Source organism: Notolepis coatsorum (assembly GCF_963971535.1).
Source record: "Notolepis coatsorum genome assembly, chromosome: 1".
Taxonomy (NCBI): Eukaryota; Metazoa; Chordata; class Actinopteri; order Aulopiformes; family Paralepididae; genus Notolepis; species Notolepis coatsorum.
Genome location: NC_140165.1, coordinates 149182607 through 149201678, shown reverse-complemented (window position 1 = coordinate 149201678; position 19072 = coordinate 149182607). Strand labels below are relative to the sequence as shown.

At 41.5% G+C, this 19072-nt stretch overlaps 1 protein-coding gene across 1 annotated transcript in view; it reads left to right on the top strand.

The window, feature by feature from the left end:
- Nucleotides 1-19072, top strand: part of LOC311223079 (transmembrane protein 132C) — a gene marked incomplete at both ends in the record, with an annotated part of 432169 nt that overhangs the window by 387548 nt on the left and 25549 nt on the right. Inside the window, one exon of the mRNA XM_084307811.1 lies at nt 2280-2488. Coding sequence (XP_084163937.1) covers nt 2280-2488 — 209 coding nt within the window. The remainder of the gene's footprint in view (nt 1-2279; nt 2489-19072) is intronic.

Here is a 19072-nt window from a genome sequence, read left to right as displayed (position 1 = left end):
GTGATGGGTGTGCTAGGCTACAAATCACAGTGTGATGGGTGTGCTAGGTGTCGTGGAAATTACTAAGAGAACAAAGGATGAGCAGAGTAAATCATTCTGAGTCGAGTTATATAAAAAAAAAATTACATAGATTTATTCATTGTGGCCACAGTGAAAATGATCAGTTTATAGAGAGACACACTGTATACACACAAGCGTCTGAACAGAAAGTGACCAAGAGGTCTGGTCAGACACAGATTAAATACATAATTGAAATGACGTACATTAGACATCCAGATATGACAGAAAAGATAACCAAAATATGAACAAGCCTTGGCTAGGCGGTGTTATTGTTATGTCTTTAACTGGAGTGGGAAATAACCTTGCCACGGCTCTACGGCTCCCACACTAGAAAAGGAAAAGATAGGTCAAAAGTCATCTTCTCCCCACACCTTGGAGTTGTTAAAGAGACAGTCGAAAATGTATGATAGAATATATATTTCAACACAGATCTATAATGACATGATAATATTGCCACGACATTGGCTACACATCACAGTGTGATGCGCTGAAGTGTGAATTAATCTAGGGTGACCAAACGTCCTCTTTTGCCTGGACATCTTTTCACGCCCTGTCCGGGGCGTCCGTTTTTTTTAATTATAAATGAATGAAAATGTCCGTGTTACATTGTTTCTCACGGGACTATTATGCATGCCATCATCTACTGGCGCGTTGCAAAGAATACTACGGTACTCTGTTGCATGTGACGTATTCCTTGAGAAGACTGCTTTGTGGGCCGCGCTACTACATTCACTCGCTAACAGAGGAGGCGGCAGGTTTGATTCTACTCACAGAGCAGCGTTGATTCTGCTCACAATGTCAAAGCGAAAATGTACATTACAGATGAACTGCAGAGAAAATTCCCAATTTACCGTCCCAGTCGAGACAAATGGGAGGCGGAGTGCAACGGGTGCAAAGCTTGACCATAATTAGGTGAGAGTTTGACAGCAAGTTGACAGAATTGATTGAAATATGCAGCTATACAGAGAGGAAAAGAAAATAATTGAAAACTATTTTAATGCCTCAAAATTATGTTTTGGTTTGATTTATGATGACATAAGATGCTTATGATACAATCATTCTAAGGATTATGTGTGTAATAAATTCGTTTTGTACACTAAATTGCAAGTTATGCAAATGTTAACAAATCCGCAACTTAAATTAGTATCTTTGTGAGGTTACTGTTTTATAATTTACATTACATTGAAAAGATACAAAGATGTATTTTTTAAAGCTGGATTTTCTAATACAGAAGAGGTATTATTTAGAACATTAATTCCTTTATTTTGTCCAGTAAGACTTGAAAAGAGCTATTATTTTGTTATAGGTTGTTATAGGTAATAAAGCATGTTGCGTAACTTTGGTTATAGAGATATAATTATAATTTTGTTATATAAAATAATATAAATAAAACATTTATATCCATACAGAGGAGGCATACTTTAAATATATACAAATTATAAGGCATCTTTGAATAAACTTCCAGTATCATTTAAGTATCTTGAGGCGGGAGGTAGAGTGTCCTCTTTTTTGGAAATCAAATCACAATATGGTCACCCTAAATTAATCACAACTGAGAAAATATTGTTTTCATTGAAGCTCTTCCAAAAATGCGGTACTTCATAACCCAAATATTTTACTAATTAAACATGGCTCTCTAGGGTGGATGATATATATGCCAAAAACATCAAATCACAATATATTTTATAATTTTGATGGTATAGTTTTCCAGTACAGTTTATTTTTTTGTCTTTATCTAATTGAACTATCTCAAGCCCCGGGCTCTTTTCTTGATACTACTGCAAGGACATTTATTACATATTTTTTTACTATATGTATATATTGTGGATGATGGTATAGTAACAATCCATACCTTTGCACAGATCCATGACAGTATACCTTCATATTCAGTATACCGATCCCTACTCTCCACATCCAATTATTTTACATACAACAAAAAAAATATTAAAATAGTTTTAACGTTAAACATAATTAATGATATCCTGCTTGTTTTATGGTCAACAACCTCTGACAACATTGATTATGTCCATGGGTGCTCAAGTGCCACATGAAGGGAGACTCTGCATTATTGTAGCTAGCCAGGCTTCCTCGTTTTGCAACATGTTAATCTGAGCCTCCCATTTTCCCCCTTAGAACCGTGGTCTGAAAGAGTACAATTTCAATCTCTCCTCTTCTTGCTCCACCCCCCCCCCCCCCACCCGCTCCTCCCTCCCATCCAGGTGTCGGACAGGTGTGACTATGTGTTTGTGAATGGGAAGGAGATGAAGGGTAAAGTGAAGATGATGGTGAACTTCACTTACAGCCACCTGAGTGCTCAGCTGGAGCTCAACGTGTGGATCCCACGCCTGCCTCTGCAGATCGAGGTGTCAGACACGGAGTTAAGCCAGATCAAAGGCTGGAGGGTGCCCATCGTGGCCAGCAGCCCGAGGTACAGTACCATGCTTTCTTTGTGTGTGTGTGTGTGTGTGTGTGTGTGTGTGTGTGTGTGTGTGTGTGTGTGTGTGTGTGTGTGTGTGTGTGTGTGTGTGTGTGTGTGTGTGTGTGTGTGTGTGTGTGTGTGTGTGTGTGTGTGTGTGTGTGTGTGTGTGTGTGCGTGCGTGCGTGCGTGCGTGCGTGTGTGTGTGACTATGTGTTTTTGATTGATTGATTGATTGAAAAATGTATTAACAGATTGCAGAATGGGTACAATACAGTACAGCTCAATACACACAAGTGTTAAGGGGATGCAGACCAGAGAAAGACTTTTCGTCTTGTTTACATCAGGGTCCCCCATTTTCAATTAATCATAACGGCATGGTGGTGTAGTGGTTAACACTGTCGCCTCACAGCAAGAGGAAGGTCCAGGGTTCGATTCCCGCTTGGGGACCAGGTTTCCGTGATGCCAGGTACCCAGGTGGGGGATCTCCCAGGCCTTTCTGTGTGGAGTTTGCATGTTCTCCCCATGCTCACAAAGGTGTGTGTGTCGTCGTCATCGACCCCCCCCCCCCCCCCCCCCCGATAAGAGAAACCCAATGGAAAAACATGCACAACAGATTGCTGATGCTGTCGCGTCCCTGACGAAGACAGGGCAGGAGCACAGGGCAGGAGCACGGTACCTCACGTCGGCCGTGCCCGGTGACCAAAAAGTGCGACGCCCTTGTCTGCTCCCGGCTGCCCTTGAGGGGAAGGACGACGGGATGGGTTAAGAGCAGAGCTCAATCGCATCGGCGACCCTGAGAAAGACAATGCATGTGTGTGTGTGTATTCCTGTGTGTGTGTGCCGCCCATTGCATGTCGTTGTGTCGTTGCATGCCGAATAAAGACCTCTCTAAAGAGGTCCTGCATTATTATTATACATATATATATGACATACATGACATACAGGTAGACAGTACAGTTACTGTACATCTAGACATTTATGACATACCAGATCTACAAATGTACAGTACTGTTTATGAGTAAAAGAAAAAAATCTGAAAAGTGAGTATATACATTTGAGGGGGAAGAAACTGTACATTGGAGGAGGTTGGGTAGGTGGGGTGGGGGGGGGGGGGGGGTGGGTAGCTGTACATTGGGGGTGGTTGGGTGGGGGTGGGGGACATGTGTGTGTGCGTGTGTGCGTGTGTGTTTGTGCATAGTATACGTGACTGTCTATGGCTGTGTCTGTGAGTATGAATGAGTGTATGTTGTGCATTGTGATAATTTTCAAAGAAAGACTGTGGCTTCTTCTCTTGAAGAGAAATGCTAGGAAAGCTTGTCCTGGCATTCTGCTTCTGTTGCCTATACTCTATCTATACCTGTTTACTGCATGCCTTTACTGCCTACCACTGCCTTAATAACGACCTACCCCAACCTATTTAACACTGTGTGATGTTAGCCATGTACAATAACACTGTATATATACACAGTTTATATTAGGTGTCAATGTGTTCTCCGTGTCCATGTCATAATAGTGGTAATCAGAAAAAAAGTTTTTGTGGACTGCATTATATAGCGCTTTTATCCAAAGCGCTTTACAACTTATGCCTCACATTCACCTATTCACTCACACATTCACACACCGATGGTGAAGGCAACCATGCAAGGTGCCGACCTACTCATCGGGAGCAGTTAGGGGTTAAGTGTCTTGCTCAATGACAAATCGACACGCTGCCCAGAGGAGCTGGAATCTAACTGGGAAACTTCAGATTACCAGACGACCGCTCTACCTCCTGTACCACGGTCGTAAACCATTGAAATAACGAGGCGACAGTTTAGACACATTTTAGACTCATTGAAGATCGCGCTGCATGAATACGGTATGCACCGTCTATCCACCAATTAACAGATTGAAATTTCACGGAAGGTATTATTGTCCATTGGTTTATTTTTTAATTAGAACCTAATGCAATTGTGCCTTTGCAGAAACAGCAGCTTGGCGGATGGTAACGTATCCGTCAGTTCACCCTCTCCAAAGTCCAAACCCTTTTGGAGGAAACAGACACGACATTAACCCTGTCCAACAACCGGATGCTCCTCATTGAAAATGAATTAAAAACAGACGTAGGCGGTCAGACACAATGAATCAATGTAGCTGCATACCGTCATACAGAACACAGGGAACATCTGTCTCCATGGAGATACTGTGGTGCTGAAAGGACAGTGCAGTCACGGTCTGTTGGAGACGGTGAGGAAGTGTGGAAAAAGCAAATCCATATCTGATCTGATGGAAATGAATAGGCCTATCTGGGAAGATAATTACATTAAGCCATATAACAAATAGTGTGTTTTTTAAGCCGATAGGTCTACGTCAGAATCTGAAAAAAAAACACACACAAATTACGACTTGTAATGGCCCCAACATGTTGACTAGCAAAAAGATGTCATCCCTAATATATATTTGTCTGTATCCGTATGAATATATCTGCATATATTCCTGTTTACATACCTGTATACACGGGCGCCTGAGCAATGGAGCAAACGGAGCAGGTGCATCCCCACAATTGAACTTGGGGGAGCAAACGTGTGCTTTTGCACCCCCACTTTTTGATCATATGAAAAATATATATATCATAATAATAATATATCACTAATAATAATAATAATCACTGTAAACATAACTATGTAATTTCAATCCAATAATACGCAATGACACTTAACACTTTGAGTGCCAGCGACGTGTATTGTCATCTTTTCATGCCCCCCGTTGAGTGCCGACGACGCGAATTGTCTTTAAAATTTTTTTATTAGCGATCTGAATTCATATTTCATCAACCGAGTCTCCCGTTGGTACAGCAGACCCTCTAGGAGCTCAGATGGGAAAATACCGCCCCCTATCGTCTATCCCTGTGTAACTGCAGGCCATTCGATTAGACTGGTGGATCTGTGTGGGGGGAGCCAACTGGCTCCATTATGCTGGCGAGGGATCTGATGATGAGGGAAGTGATCGCGAGTTGGAAAGCAGCGTGGAATAAATATTTACAGCAGCCAATAATCAATCAATAAACGCGATCGATATTTGGAATGGCGATCAGGAATTGGAATAATCTTTTTGGAGAACATCTGATCTAAGGTAAGGAGTCTATGTTACCAGTTTTAGGATAATCAGAGCTGTATTCACTGAGATAACAGCGTGTCCCGTATGTGTATATGTCTGTATGTGTGTGTATGTGTGTGATGTTGAGGAAATGAGAGAATCGATTTCTCAGCTCTCTTCTATAGCGTGCATAAGTACACATATACTATCGATAATCTAGCGTTTATTTGAAAACGATTCATAAATAGGCCGACAAATGACAACGTGTCTAGTGTATTTGAGAATATTCCAATAAATGCCGTTTATGAGGGAATCTTTCTATTTTCCGGAAATTTCAGAGAGAACGATAGCTTTTCGAAATGCTATAAAAAGGATATGAACCAATTAAAAAACAATCCGTTTCGACAATGTTGACTGCAAACAAGTCATTGATAAGCGATGGGCAGATTAGACACATAGCCATAATTTAAAACATAGATTATGCGTTTTTAACGCTAACATTGAAGTGGGTGGCGGCATTCAAGGGGGTAAAAAGGAAAACACGGCCGGCATTGAAAGTGTTAATAGCGAGTTTTTAAGTTTCCAAAGATTGTGACCCCCCCCCACACACATTTTAATGGTTTGATCAACTGCCTCCCACGGTCCCTCCCCCAGCAGTCAGGCTGAGTGCGTGTGTGTAAATGTGTGCGTGTGCGACAGAGTCTGTCATTGGTGGCAGACTTTTCCAGTAAGTTGTTCAAACAAAGGATTATGTTAGACATGTCTTTACTTCTACCACTCAATACAATAAAACACATTTATAATCATCACCTTCTCTTCATTTTCGCTGCATTGAATTACAAATCACTCTTTATGTTAGCTAGCTGTTAGCTGACGTTTGCTAGCTAGCTAGTAACATCAACCAGTGTGTGTGTGGTTGACAGGCTAGCTACAGTACCTGGTAGATCGAAGCCCATTAGAGTTTGAGTTTATTAGGATCCCCATTAGCTGTTGCATGACAACAACTATTCTTCCTGGGGTCCACACAAAACATAAAACATTACATTCGACAAGACTTTTACAGAACAGTAAATAAAAAAATTCTGATTTTCATTTCGTTGGAAAGAAAATAATGATAATAATAATTGTAACTGAGGGGTACAATTCCCTGACTGTATTACTAGATATGATACTTACTACCACTACCTTTGTACTTAATATTCGGCCACCCAGTACACGGCATAATTATATTATGATGAACACTGTCACGTAGATGAAACGGATCCAACACAAATGTACGAATTAGAAATAGGTCTTTATTTCTACACAGCGATGGTGTGTAGAGCAAGCACTTAATCAAATCAATCACATTTATGAATGGGAATTAGTATGCACTTTTATGGCAAGAGTATTCGTCAGTATATCAATAGAGAATGTCCAATCTCTGAAGGCGCAGGTGGTACATATACGACCTGGAATAGTTTAAGGAATAACAGCAATGATACTTTAATGATTATATACTGGATACACTAGGGGGGGTTAATCTGGTCGCTTGTAAGCCGACAGGAGTAGGAAGGGGGGGGGGGGTAGAATCCGTCTGCCTCATCCGGCCAAGGGTATCCCAGGTGAACCCACTGTAGTGCCGTTCAATGCGCCGGCGATCCTTGGACCACAGATGAAAGCAGGTGGACTCTTTGTGGGCCGGCTTCCTCCGGTCCACGGAGGAGAGACGTGAAGCGACCTCGTCTTGCAGAGCGTCTCCTCACCTTGCGTCCTCTCCAGGGGGGGGGTTTCCAACACACGGCAGTGTCGGGGGTCTTTATCCATGGAATAATCAAAGTATACAAAGCATAATCCGTGCCTGGGAAGGCGGGCTGTCGTCGGTAGAATAATCCGGTATACAGGTCCACTCGCTCGTCGGCTCTGGGGCTCCTCGGGTGCAGCTTCACGTGGGGTCAACCACCCTGGATAAGCAGCCAGTTCTCTGCCCGAAACGATGGGGTACTGACTACGGTAGTATTCTCACCGCACGAAGCACTATATATTAACAGACTATTATTAGCTTAATAGACTACGTCCAACTCGACGATATAGTGCCAAATATGACTATTCAAATATTAATATACACAATGTCTCAATACCGATGGTAGGCGAACTTGGCCTTACTCCCACACGTGGCGTCGCGGGGAGGCTTTACGTCTGTGACTCTATTGGAGGGTAAGAAACTGGACTGAAAAGAAAGTCCTACTTTAGTAGCGCAGTATATATACGCACTATGAACAAATAGTCCCATTAGTGGTGCGGTAGTCAGATTCCTACGCGGAACTAGGACTTGTTCGTACATGTGGAGCGGTACGTTTGAACTGGGTCTGAGGGGTATGGCAGCCTGGCACCAAGGTCTCGACCAATAGTAGAATGGAGACTATTATGGGATGTTCAGTAGGCTAGAATGGATATTCAATGCATATTGTACAAGGAATATACAAGGGATATCAAGGAATATTAGAGAATATACAAATACAATTAAATATATATATATAAATAAATATATATATTCGGTTTAATCTGGCCCTTCACAACAATAATAATGATAATAAAATAAGAATAAAGTACTTATATCTGCATTTACAGATGGCAGCCTTCAATTCTCTTAAGGTACAATACCTGAAATGAAAATAAAAGAAGAATGAAGAATGAATTATAGAATGATAGAAGATAATATGATAGAAGCCCATCTCCTGTAAATAACCTGCACACTGTGTGTGTGTGTGTGTGTGTGTGTGTGTGTGTGTGTGTGTGTGTGTTGTGTGTGTGTGTGTGTGTGTATCCAGCCAACCAGGTAGAACATGGCAGAAAAAATACCGACATCAGAGCATTTTTCAGTACACCAAAACGCAAAGTAAGAACCCTAGTAGCCTAATATCTTAAAGGGCGGGATCCACAAAGAATGGATTGCACGGTGTTAATTGCACCCTTACTTACAATACATTATGAATTGAAAATGGGGGACCCTGATGTAAACGAGACGAAAGTCTTTCTCTGGTCTGCATCCCCTTAACAATTGTGTGTATTGAGCCGTACTGTATTGTACCCATTCTGCAAAACATTTTTAATCAATCAATAACAGATTGCAGAATGGGTAGGCTACAGTACAGTATGGCTCAATACACACAACATTTTTACTTGTGCCTAGGGCTGTGACAATTATTATATATTTGCCTCATGATAATTGGCATACAATAAAATGGCAATATATGGTATAATTATCTTTTTTCTCTTTCTTATTAAAAACTTGGCCTATTTGAAAAATAAAAGAGCGAAAAATCAATATACAGTATATATACAGTATATATATATATTAATATATTATTATTATTATTATTATTATTATTATTATTATTATTATTATTATTATAGTAATTGGTTATCATACTGCAATATAAACTGAGCTTTATAGTGAAAAGAGCAGCTTTATTGGTCAAGATTGAAGGCTCTATATTGCAGGAAATTGCACATACAGGTGTTCATTAAATTTAAAAAAAAATCTGCCCCCCCTCTAAACCACCCCTTGCCTGTCACTTAATAATCTTGCACCTCCACTTTCAACTATAACTAGGCGGCCATGCCTGTATACATACCACACGCTGTATATACTAGTGATGTGCATCTCCATCACTGAGGCCGATGCGATGCGCATCTCGATACGGTGCCAACGATACGATACATTAACGATACATTTGAAGCACCGGGCGATGCGATACGATTCACCCCCTGTTGAGATACGATTCGATACGATTTGATTCAACATAATGCGATTCGGGGCGATACGATGCGATTCAACACGATGCAAAATAATTATACAATTTTATGGTATGACAGAGGATTTTGTTGTATTCCTTATATGCAGCTTATATTATTATTAAAAATAAAATAATCTACTGTAAGACACTTCATATAAAAACTCTTGGGTGCCTAAGAAGACTTTTGCATAGTACTGTGTTTTCTATCAACTTTAGCTAAAAACACACACACACACACACACACACAATGTATATACACACTACTGTGAGACAATAATAATCACACACAAAGGGATAATGGCTTATAGCCGACTTAATGATTTTATAATATTTCAGATAATGAAATTAAATGTTTATCATCAACTATCCAGTTAGTATTTATATTGTAACGTTTGGCCACTTTAAATCATTGAACAGAGAGAGAGAGAGAGAGAGAGAGAGAGAGAGAGAGAGAGAGAGAGAGAGAGAGAGAGAGAGAGAGAGCGTTTGAGTTTGAGCGTTCTGATGCTCCGTAGCTGACCACCACACCATGATGGCATTTTCTGTCAACAACACAGTTTGAACCTGGCTGGAGCAAGCGATATAAAGAAACGAATGTCAAGCGTCGTCGATATACCCCCCCCCCCATTTCCTCACTAATGGAACTGGTGTTGCAGAGTCACGTTAGTTAGTTAGACACTGTAGTTTAGCGTTAGTGCTGTTAGATTTAGCTTTGAATAGCTTCACACAAACGATAATCATCAGAGACCTTGTTTATCTGCCTATACTGCATTAAAAAAAAGAAATATAGCTTGAGTAAAGTGAGCAGTAAAGCGTACAGTATTCTGTAGATAGGCTATGAGCACGTATCCCAGATGAAGTATTGGATTTCTATCACAGTGGCCTTTGATAAGGTAATGAGGACACCTGTGCTCCTCTTCTGTCAACTGACAGGTCCTATGCTGATAACTAAATGGCCGACCTCTGCAATACAGCGTGTCTTTGTGACAGGCTTCAGGTGGCCCCGTCATGGTCTCCTCGCAACACTTCCGTAGGACAGAACATTATTAGCTGTCTAGAGGTCACTCCCCCCCCCCCCCAGGGGCCTAATCGCTACCAGGCCTCTCTCCAGTCCCGCTATTCTGCAGCTGATGACATCCATCAATGGATGAACAGCCATAGGTTGTTTCAGCCTACATGCTGTAATTACTCCTGCATACCGTTGAGGTGGGACTTGGATGCAGTCCTTGCTCCTGTCAGTGTGGCTTCTCTAATTATCCCTGCTCCCTCCCATTTGACTGACAGGGGTGCGGCATTTGACTAATGCTGCGGCTTGTCGGGGATGCTACTCTCACAGCAGTGTCCTGGTATGCCTTTATCAGAGAGTAGAGCGAATCCGTGTTGTCATTGTTGATGCCAGCATGTCCAGCCTGGCACCGCCGCCTATAGGCTGCAGAGAGCTTTGTTTCCCCCCTGTCTTCTCCTCGTCTTTGTTTATCAGGGAATAGCAGGCGTGACCTTGCAAAGTTGCAACACGCTAGTGACTGGAATGGGCACTGGTCCACTGTCCAAAAAAAGCCCACAAAGGACTGAGCCAATCAGGCTACAATAGCCAGTAATGGGACATTCCACTGTCTGCCAGGCTGATGGCCCCGAGAGAGAGAGAGAGAGAGAGAGAGAGAGAGAGAGAGAGAGAAAGAGAGAGAGAGAGAGAGAGGAGAGAGAGAGAGAGAGAGAGAGAGAGAGAGAGAGAGAGAGAGAGAGAGAGAGAGAGAGAGAGAGAGAGAGAGAGAGGAGAGAGAGAGAGAGGGAGAGAGAGAGAGAGAGAGAGAGAGAAACTCTTAGGAGTACGTTGTGACACTTCCAAGGTACATTGTCACATTTTCTTACTTTATTTATAGTAGTTGAATTTTAAGCTTGCTACAATAGCTTAATTTCTGGTCTTGTATTGTTTGTACTGATGATAGTTATTTTTCTACTGTAAAATATAACAGTCCATTCTTTTATTCTTTTCAGATTCTGAACAATAAAAAGCAATCACTGTTCTTGGACAGAACCACTGTTTGTAGCTGCAATACCGTCTATTTCTGTCCAAATGACCTTCATTATGTCTTTGCAGCAGAAAACAACATGCAGCAAAATGCCAAAGCAAATGCAGCACAAGAATCTAGCGGGCAGGAGGACAAAATCAGCATGACACAAACATTAATATGCAGCATCTCCGCTTACAGCCAATCTGGGAATGAGGGTAAATGAAGCGGAGAGAAAAATTGCTTCCAGATTCAGGTTGTTCTCTTACCTGAGTTATATTTTTCTATTAGATTAACCTTAGATTTGATTTTGAGATCGCTGCGTGGCCCCCAGTAGATTTGATTTATGCCCGGGCTAAAACGGTAATACTTTACTAGAAGCCTGAACTATAACACATTCATTGCTCCAGAGTATACGTCCTGCATAACAGTTATATTACATTTTCACTAATGATGATTCATTCACATGTCAGTATATGTTATTTGTGACACAGGGGGGTAAATGTGTCCGTTTATGGGGCCAAGATCAATGCACATTTCAGAATGAGTTTACTCATCTTTTTGCTAACAATACTTTTATTTATTTATTTATTTTATTCAATCTTTATTTAACCAGGCAGGTACATTAAGAACATATTCTTATTTACAGTGACAGCCTGGCAAGAGGACAACATACAGTAGTAACTACTAACCCACTTGGCCCTCTTCCTAGTGGGACCAGCCTATGTACATCACCCATGCTTGTTGCAAAGGGACAATACAGTTGTAAAGAATCTTTATTTCTTCCAAATACGTGTAAAACTGTTGTCTAATTGCCAATCCAAGAATCAAGTCAATCAATATGAATTTCTGTGACTTGAACATGGCCTTGGTCTTGAGTCCACTTGAGTAGCTAATGTTGTAATGGCTGACATGCCCTCTAAATTGTCATACTATTCCACCTATATGCCACAAATGACATACATACATATAGTTATGTACATATGACATCAGAATATCGTATGAACACTGACATTAAAGATTAAATATGATATATGAGTAAATAATGTACATAGGTCTTACTCCAGCATTATGAATGTGCCGGAAACTGCATTTAAAATAACATGCTACTGCTAAAAATATCACCTGGAGACCAAGTGGGAGGCTAATGTGCCAGCAAGAAAGCCAGCAGCTAGTTCACATGCCTTAATGCTGTCACAGCTCTGCAGTCTGCTATGGGACATGGTTGGGACTCTTGCAAAGAGCAAAGTGTTGTGTCAACAAAGCTAGTAATCACAGACCTACACCCACGTTGCAGTCCAATCATCGTTATTGTCACATCGTTGCTTTCTCTCTCTCTCGTCTTTCTTTCACACACACACACACACACACACACACACACACACACACACACACACACACACACACACACACACACACACACACACACACACACACACCACACACACCACACACACACACACACACACACACACACACACACACACACACACACACACACACACAACACACACACATTATACTACACTGAATCATACAGTAGCCCTAATCTCTGTCTGGCACTGTGTCTAACTACTACTGGAGCTACCAAATATTTAGGGCAGAAAGAGACAAGCCGAGAACTTAATCTGAAGAAAGAAACGTTTAAGAGTTTAATTTATTTTCTTCTGCCCTCTATCACAATCTCACAGTGGTGTGTGTGTGTGTGTGTGTGTGTGTGTGTGTGTGTGTGTGTGTGTGTGTGTGTGTGTGTGCGTGTGTGTGTGTGTGTGTGTGTGTGTGTGTGTGCACGCGTGCGCGCGCGCGTGTGTGTGTGCGTGTGTGTGTAAGTCAAGTTTATTTCTAGAACACATTTACACACAGCCTTGGGCCCGCGTCCACCTAGCGCATATTTAGGACCGCACGCGTCTGTTTTCAATGTATTACAATGGGGAGGGAACGCATGCGGCCCCATGCGGCCGCCTCTAGGAAGTGCGCTGCTGTCGGCTTCTTTTTTCAGCGCCTTTATGCGGCCGCACAAGCCAGAGAGTTGAAACTGGCTGAACTTTTCTAGAGCGGTGCGCCGAGCGCATATTCAAACAACCAATCACAGCCAGTCATCTACCACTCTGCTTGTAACCTGACACCGGAGCTGCCTGCCTGTCTGGCTGTCTCCACACAGACCATTGAGATCCGCGACAAAACTAATAATAATAACTACACGAATACACTACTAAAAAGCTAATAAAAAGCAAAGGGCGAACTGTGGTGTCAGGCAATAACTATATATATAATTAATATACAATAAAGTTATTCAAATATGCTATAATATGTGCAAAACCGCGGCATGGCTGTAGATTTCTTTCTGTCATCTACAAGATGCGCGTCAAGCCAGCTCTGCCGGCGCACTCCCAGCATGTTTCACGGAGAAATATGCGCCAAGTGGACGCGGGCCCTCACCAAAGTGCTGTACTAAAGGACGTGTAGACTACAAGATACACTACACGACCAAGGTACCCATGTACATGTCAAAATACTTCCCAAAGGTCAGTGAATACCACGATCACAACACCAGAGGGAGCTCCACAAATCATGTTAAACCCAGATTCGGCTCAAACAAGGGACTAAACACGTTTCGCAATTATGCCACATCAATGTGGAACGCCCTATCCAAAGCTGTAAAGGAATGTGAATCACTACCCACTTTCAAAAACACTCTCAAAGAACACCTACGGGAGACTGCAATTCGAAACTGGCCCCTACAAATGTCCTAAGACCAAGTATGGCTTTGTCAGTATTCCAATGTACAGTGTACAGTGTCCCCCCCCCCACCTCCAATGTACAGCCCCACCCACCCAACCCCACCCCACCTACCCAACCTCCTCCAATGTACAGTTTCTATGTCAAATGTATATACACTCTTTTTCTGGACACTTTTTGTATCACAAACAGTACTGTATTTGCAAATCTGGTATGTCATAAATATATAGATGTAGCAGTACTGTCTATCTGTATGTCATGTATGTCATGTATGTCATATGATGAATTGAAAATGGGGGACCCTGATGTAAACAAGACGAAAGTCTTTCTCTGGTCTGCATCCCCTTAACAATTGTATGTATTGAGCTGTACTGTACTGTACCCATTCTGCAATCTGTTAATAAACTTTTCAATCAATCAATCAAAACCAGAGTGCAGAAACATACCAATGATAATAAACTACAAGGTACAGGATTATAAATTGATTGAGAGATTAGTGGGCCAAAAAGGCCAGTGAATAAAGATGTGTCTTTAGTCTAAATAAAATAAAATGGAGACGGAGGGAGCACATTCAATATCTTAACAGCAACTGGTTCCACAATTGTGGAACAGCAACTGCAAAAGCTCTGTCACCTTTTAGTTGTAGCTGTGACCGTGGGCCATAAAAGAGAGATTTGTCGTCAGATCTGAGACCAACAGTAGGAGAAGTGCCAGTGAATAAAGTTTGTGATGTAAGGTTGGGCCTGACGATTAAGAGCCTTGAAAGCGACCAGCAAGGTCTTAAATTTAATTCTAAAATGAACAGTGAACAATGAAGAGAGGCTAGGACAGCTGTAGGCGAGTTATTGAAGACTGGGGAAGGCCTAAATATAGGCAATTACAATAGTCCAGTCGTGATGTAATGAAGGCATGAAGTACTTTCTCCATATCACAGAAAGACAGAATTGGCTTGAGTTTGGAAATGGTTCTTAACTATTTTAACAACAGAACTGATTTGTTTGTCAAGACAAACACCTTGTTTTTTTTTATTTCACATGTGGGGTGAGGTGGTCTAGTCTAGTCTACTGGTGAGATGGCTTCTGGACTTAGAGGGACTAAAGAAAATGTGTTCAATGTGTTACTGTTTAGCTGAAGGAAATGATTTGCCATCCAGCCTTTAATGTCCTTGAAATAGTCTGGGAGAGGATGTGGGGAAGACCTAGATTTTAATGGGAGGTACAGCTGTGAATCATCAGCATAGAAGTGACAGGAGATATTATGCTTTCTAATAATGTTTCCAAGGGGGAGTATGTGCAGGCAGAATAGAACTGGCCCCAGGATATATCCCTGAGGGACCCCATACAGTAGGTGTCGGGGCAGAGGAAGAGGAAAACTGACCTATAGTCTCTGAGAATTTCCTATGTTTAAGATAGGATTTAAACCAGTTTAGTGCTGTACCCTTAATAACAAGCCACTGTTCAAGATGTGTCAAAAGGATGCCATGAACAAAGGCAGAACTAAGATCTACTAAAACCAAGATAGCATTTTCCCCAGAGTCAACAGAGTGTAATAGATCATTTGTCACCTTTAACAGAGCTGTTTCAGTGCTGTAGAGGGCTTTGAACCCTGATTGAAACGGAACAAGAATCTCGTTGGTATTCAGGAATGGTTATAGTTGTGATTTTCTCCCTTATTTATTAAACAAATGGCAATTTAGAGATGGGCCGATAGTTATTTAAAAATGTAACGTCAATGTTAGACTGTGTGTTTAAAAGGGACAGTGAGGCGGAGCAGGAATGAATAATAACTTGAATGCTAGGACCAATTATATCAGAAGTATCCTTTATGATCTGGGAGGGCACAACATCACAGAGGGAGGCAGCGGTCTCATGTGCGTGACTATGTGCCACAGACAAAGTGACCGCTTGAAATTGATTAAAGGTAGTCAGGCCATCTAAGAAGTGGGTCGGGGGAGAGGGGGGGGGGGGAGATAATGATGATCTAATGGTTTTAATTAAATTAATCAAAATCTTCTCGCTACAGGGATTGAACACAGAATGTATAGTGCTGAACAGAATTTTAGGTCTGTGAGAATATTTACTAATCATCTCAGAGAAATATTTAGACCTGACTTTTTTGGCTGCTGTTTGGAAAACTGACAGTTTTTTTATATTTCAAATTAGCTTTCCGACCGGCCTGCTGCCTTAGAGAACGGGTTGAGTCGTCCCACCACTGATGGGATTTAAGTTTGGGATGTTTATATTTGAGGGGGGCTTTTGAGCAGGAGGAATGGAATAGGGAAATTAATTTGGAAAGAAGTTCAACAGCAGAAGGAATAGAAGTTACGATGGAATCTTTTTGATAGACTTCAACAGTGGCTTGCAGTGAGAGAATTTATGTCATGGGAATAGTGACCTAGGGCCTCATTTAAAAAACTGTGTGGAGAATCCACACTAAATGTTACGCCAAATATATTCTGATTTATAAAACCATGTGTACGCCTACAGTACATATACACAAATGACAAAACAATAGTAGGTCTGCACTTTAATTAGAGCAATGCCAGTATTTCTGCGCTTAGGGTGTATGATTATAAGGAAACAGGTCAGAAACGTAACCACTCTCTTGTTGTTTAAATGTTCATCCAACATCATGCTTTATTGTGATAGGCCTAGTGCAATAGTAACAGCTATACCAGCGCTGGAAACATACAGCAGGCCATACAATATAGTAATTGGAAATATTTTTTATTTATTCATTATATCCTGACAATCATAAATGCACACATCATCATCAAGAGTCAGAACATCCACTTCAATTCATTTTCTCACCAAACTTCCAATAGTGCTAAAGCAGTCGTTGTGCATCATTACACAGATACATAATCCACCATAATAATGATTATAGTTTAAATTAGTTTGAGAGAGTTTGAGGACTAGCTATTAAAGCAATGGACAGAGAATAGGGATTGCATGCAATAACATAGAATAAAATAAAATCTCAAACTATATGCAGATTATATGACAGCCTGGGGTTAAAAAGCAGCAGACTGAGAATTATTGTCTCTTTCAGTTGTAACCCACTTATTGATTTCTCTTTTCAATTTAAAACAGATATCAAACATCAAGATGTTCCCTATTTCAAATCATGAAGTATTATATAACATCATTTTCTAACTGTATTAGGACATCATTTAACAATCATAGGTACGGTGGGAAGTACACATATAAAGCATTGTATATCCTACATTTAGTGATAGTTACTGGTGATTGGCTTATGCCTAAGGTCCCCGGAGTTTGAACTGAAAATCAGCTTTTAGCTTCTGTGCCCCCGACACGTGGAATGTTTTGCAAAGCACCTTAAAACTCAATACTCAATACTACTAGTATCCATTACTTACTTAACCTCTTTGTCCCGGTTGGGGCATAAGCCCGCAATCATACACTGCCACTGAATCCTGTCTCGTGCTTTGGCCTGCGCTTCGTCCCAGAAAAGACCCATCTCCTTCAGCTCCATCATCACTGTCCTTCGCCAGGTGTTCTTTGGTCTACCCCTCTTTTTTCTTCCCAACTGGGGTCCATCTCAAGGCAACTTTGGGTAACCTTTCATTGGGCATCCTCAATACATGACCGAGCCATCTTAACCTCCGTCTCCTTATCTCAAGGGACATATGCAAGCTGCCTGTCTTCTTGTAAAGTTCCTCATTCGAGATTCTATTTGGCCAAAAGATGTTGCAGATCCTACGTAAGCAGCTATTGTGGAAGACGTCAACCTTTCTCATATCCTGTTTTGTTACTCTCCAGCACTCTCAGAGCCATATAGCAGGACAGACTTAACATTGCTGTTGTAGAGCCTGAGTTTGGTTTTAAGGCTATATTGTTTAGACTTCCAGATGTTGCGAAGTTGGCTGAAAGCACCTCTTGCTTTGTTGAGACGCGTCTTGATGTCTTTTTGCGTTCCACTTTCACTGCTTATGAGGCTTCCGAGGTATGTAAAGTCTTCTACACATTCCAACGAATCTCCATCGATGGTGATTGGAGGTGCTGTTGGGGCATTGATGCACATCACCTGGGTCTTTTTCTGGTTGATGTAGAGACCAGTTCGCTTAGCATAATTGCTTAGCCGGTCAGACTTCTCCTGGAGGTGGCTACGAGTTGATGACATGACTGCCAGATCGTCTGCAAAGTCAAGGTCTTCCATAAAGGAGAACAGGGTCCATTGGATTCCACGGGGACGGTCTGATGTAGTTTGACGCATAACCCAGTTGATGGTAATCAGGAACAGAATAGGGGAGAGGATGCAGCTTTGTCTTACTCCAGATTTAATGGGAAATGACTCCATAGTATCCATTGGTATCATTAATGGCCAACCATTTCACCTCAGTCTGTATTGTTTTGATTGATTTACTTTTCTGTTTTTATATTGTTTTTGTATTATGTATTGTTCCTCTCGATGTCATTGTAAATGAGAGCCTCAATGATCTTTCAAGATTAAATAAAGATTGAATGAATTTAATTTAGTAATGGAACCTTTACCATTTGCATCGCTATTTCCCATTCCCGGCAAACTGTGTACGCATGGTGTAAAGTCTCTGTGGCGGTAAGCACATTCTCACGTTGAGTTTGTTATTTTTTAATCCAAACTTCTTCTGAGAAAGTGGCATACACATCTTTCAAGCCCTGTTTTGTGCAACACACTGGTTATAAATGACGCCCCAGAGGTTTTGGCAAAACACAGAGGACTAGATAAGGTGGCATTGAAATATGTGTGTGTGCATGTGTGTGTGTGTGTGTGTGTGAGAGAGAGAGAGAGAGAGAGAGAGAGAGAGAGAGAGAGAGAGAGAGAGAGAGAGAGAGAGAGAGAGAGAGACTGTGATTAGGATTGGACTACAAGGTGGGTGTGGGTCTGTCATTACTAGCTTTGTTGACACAGCACTTTGCTCTTTGCAAGAGTCCAAACCGTGTCGTACACAAGAGAGACTGAAGAGCTGTGACAGCAGCATAATTTCTCTC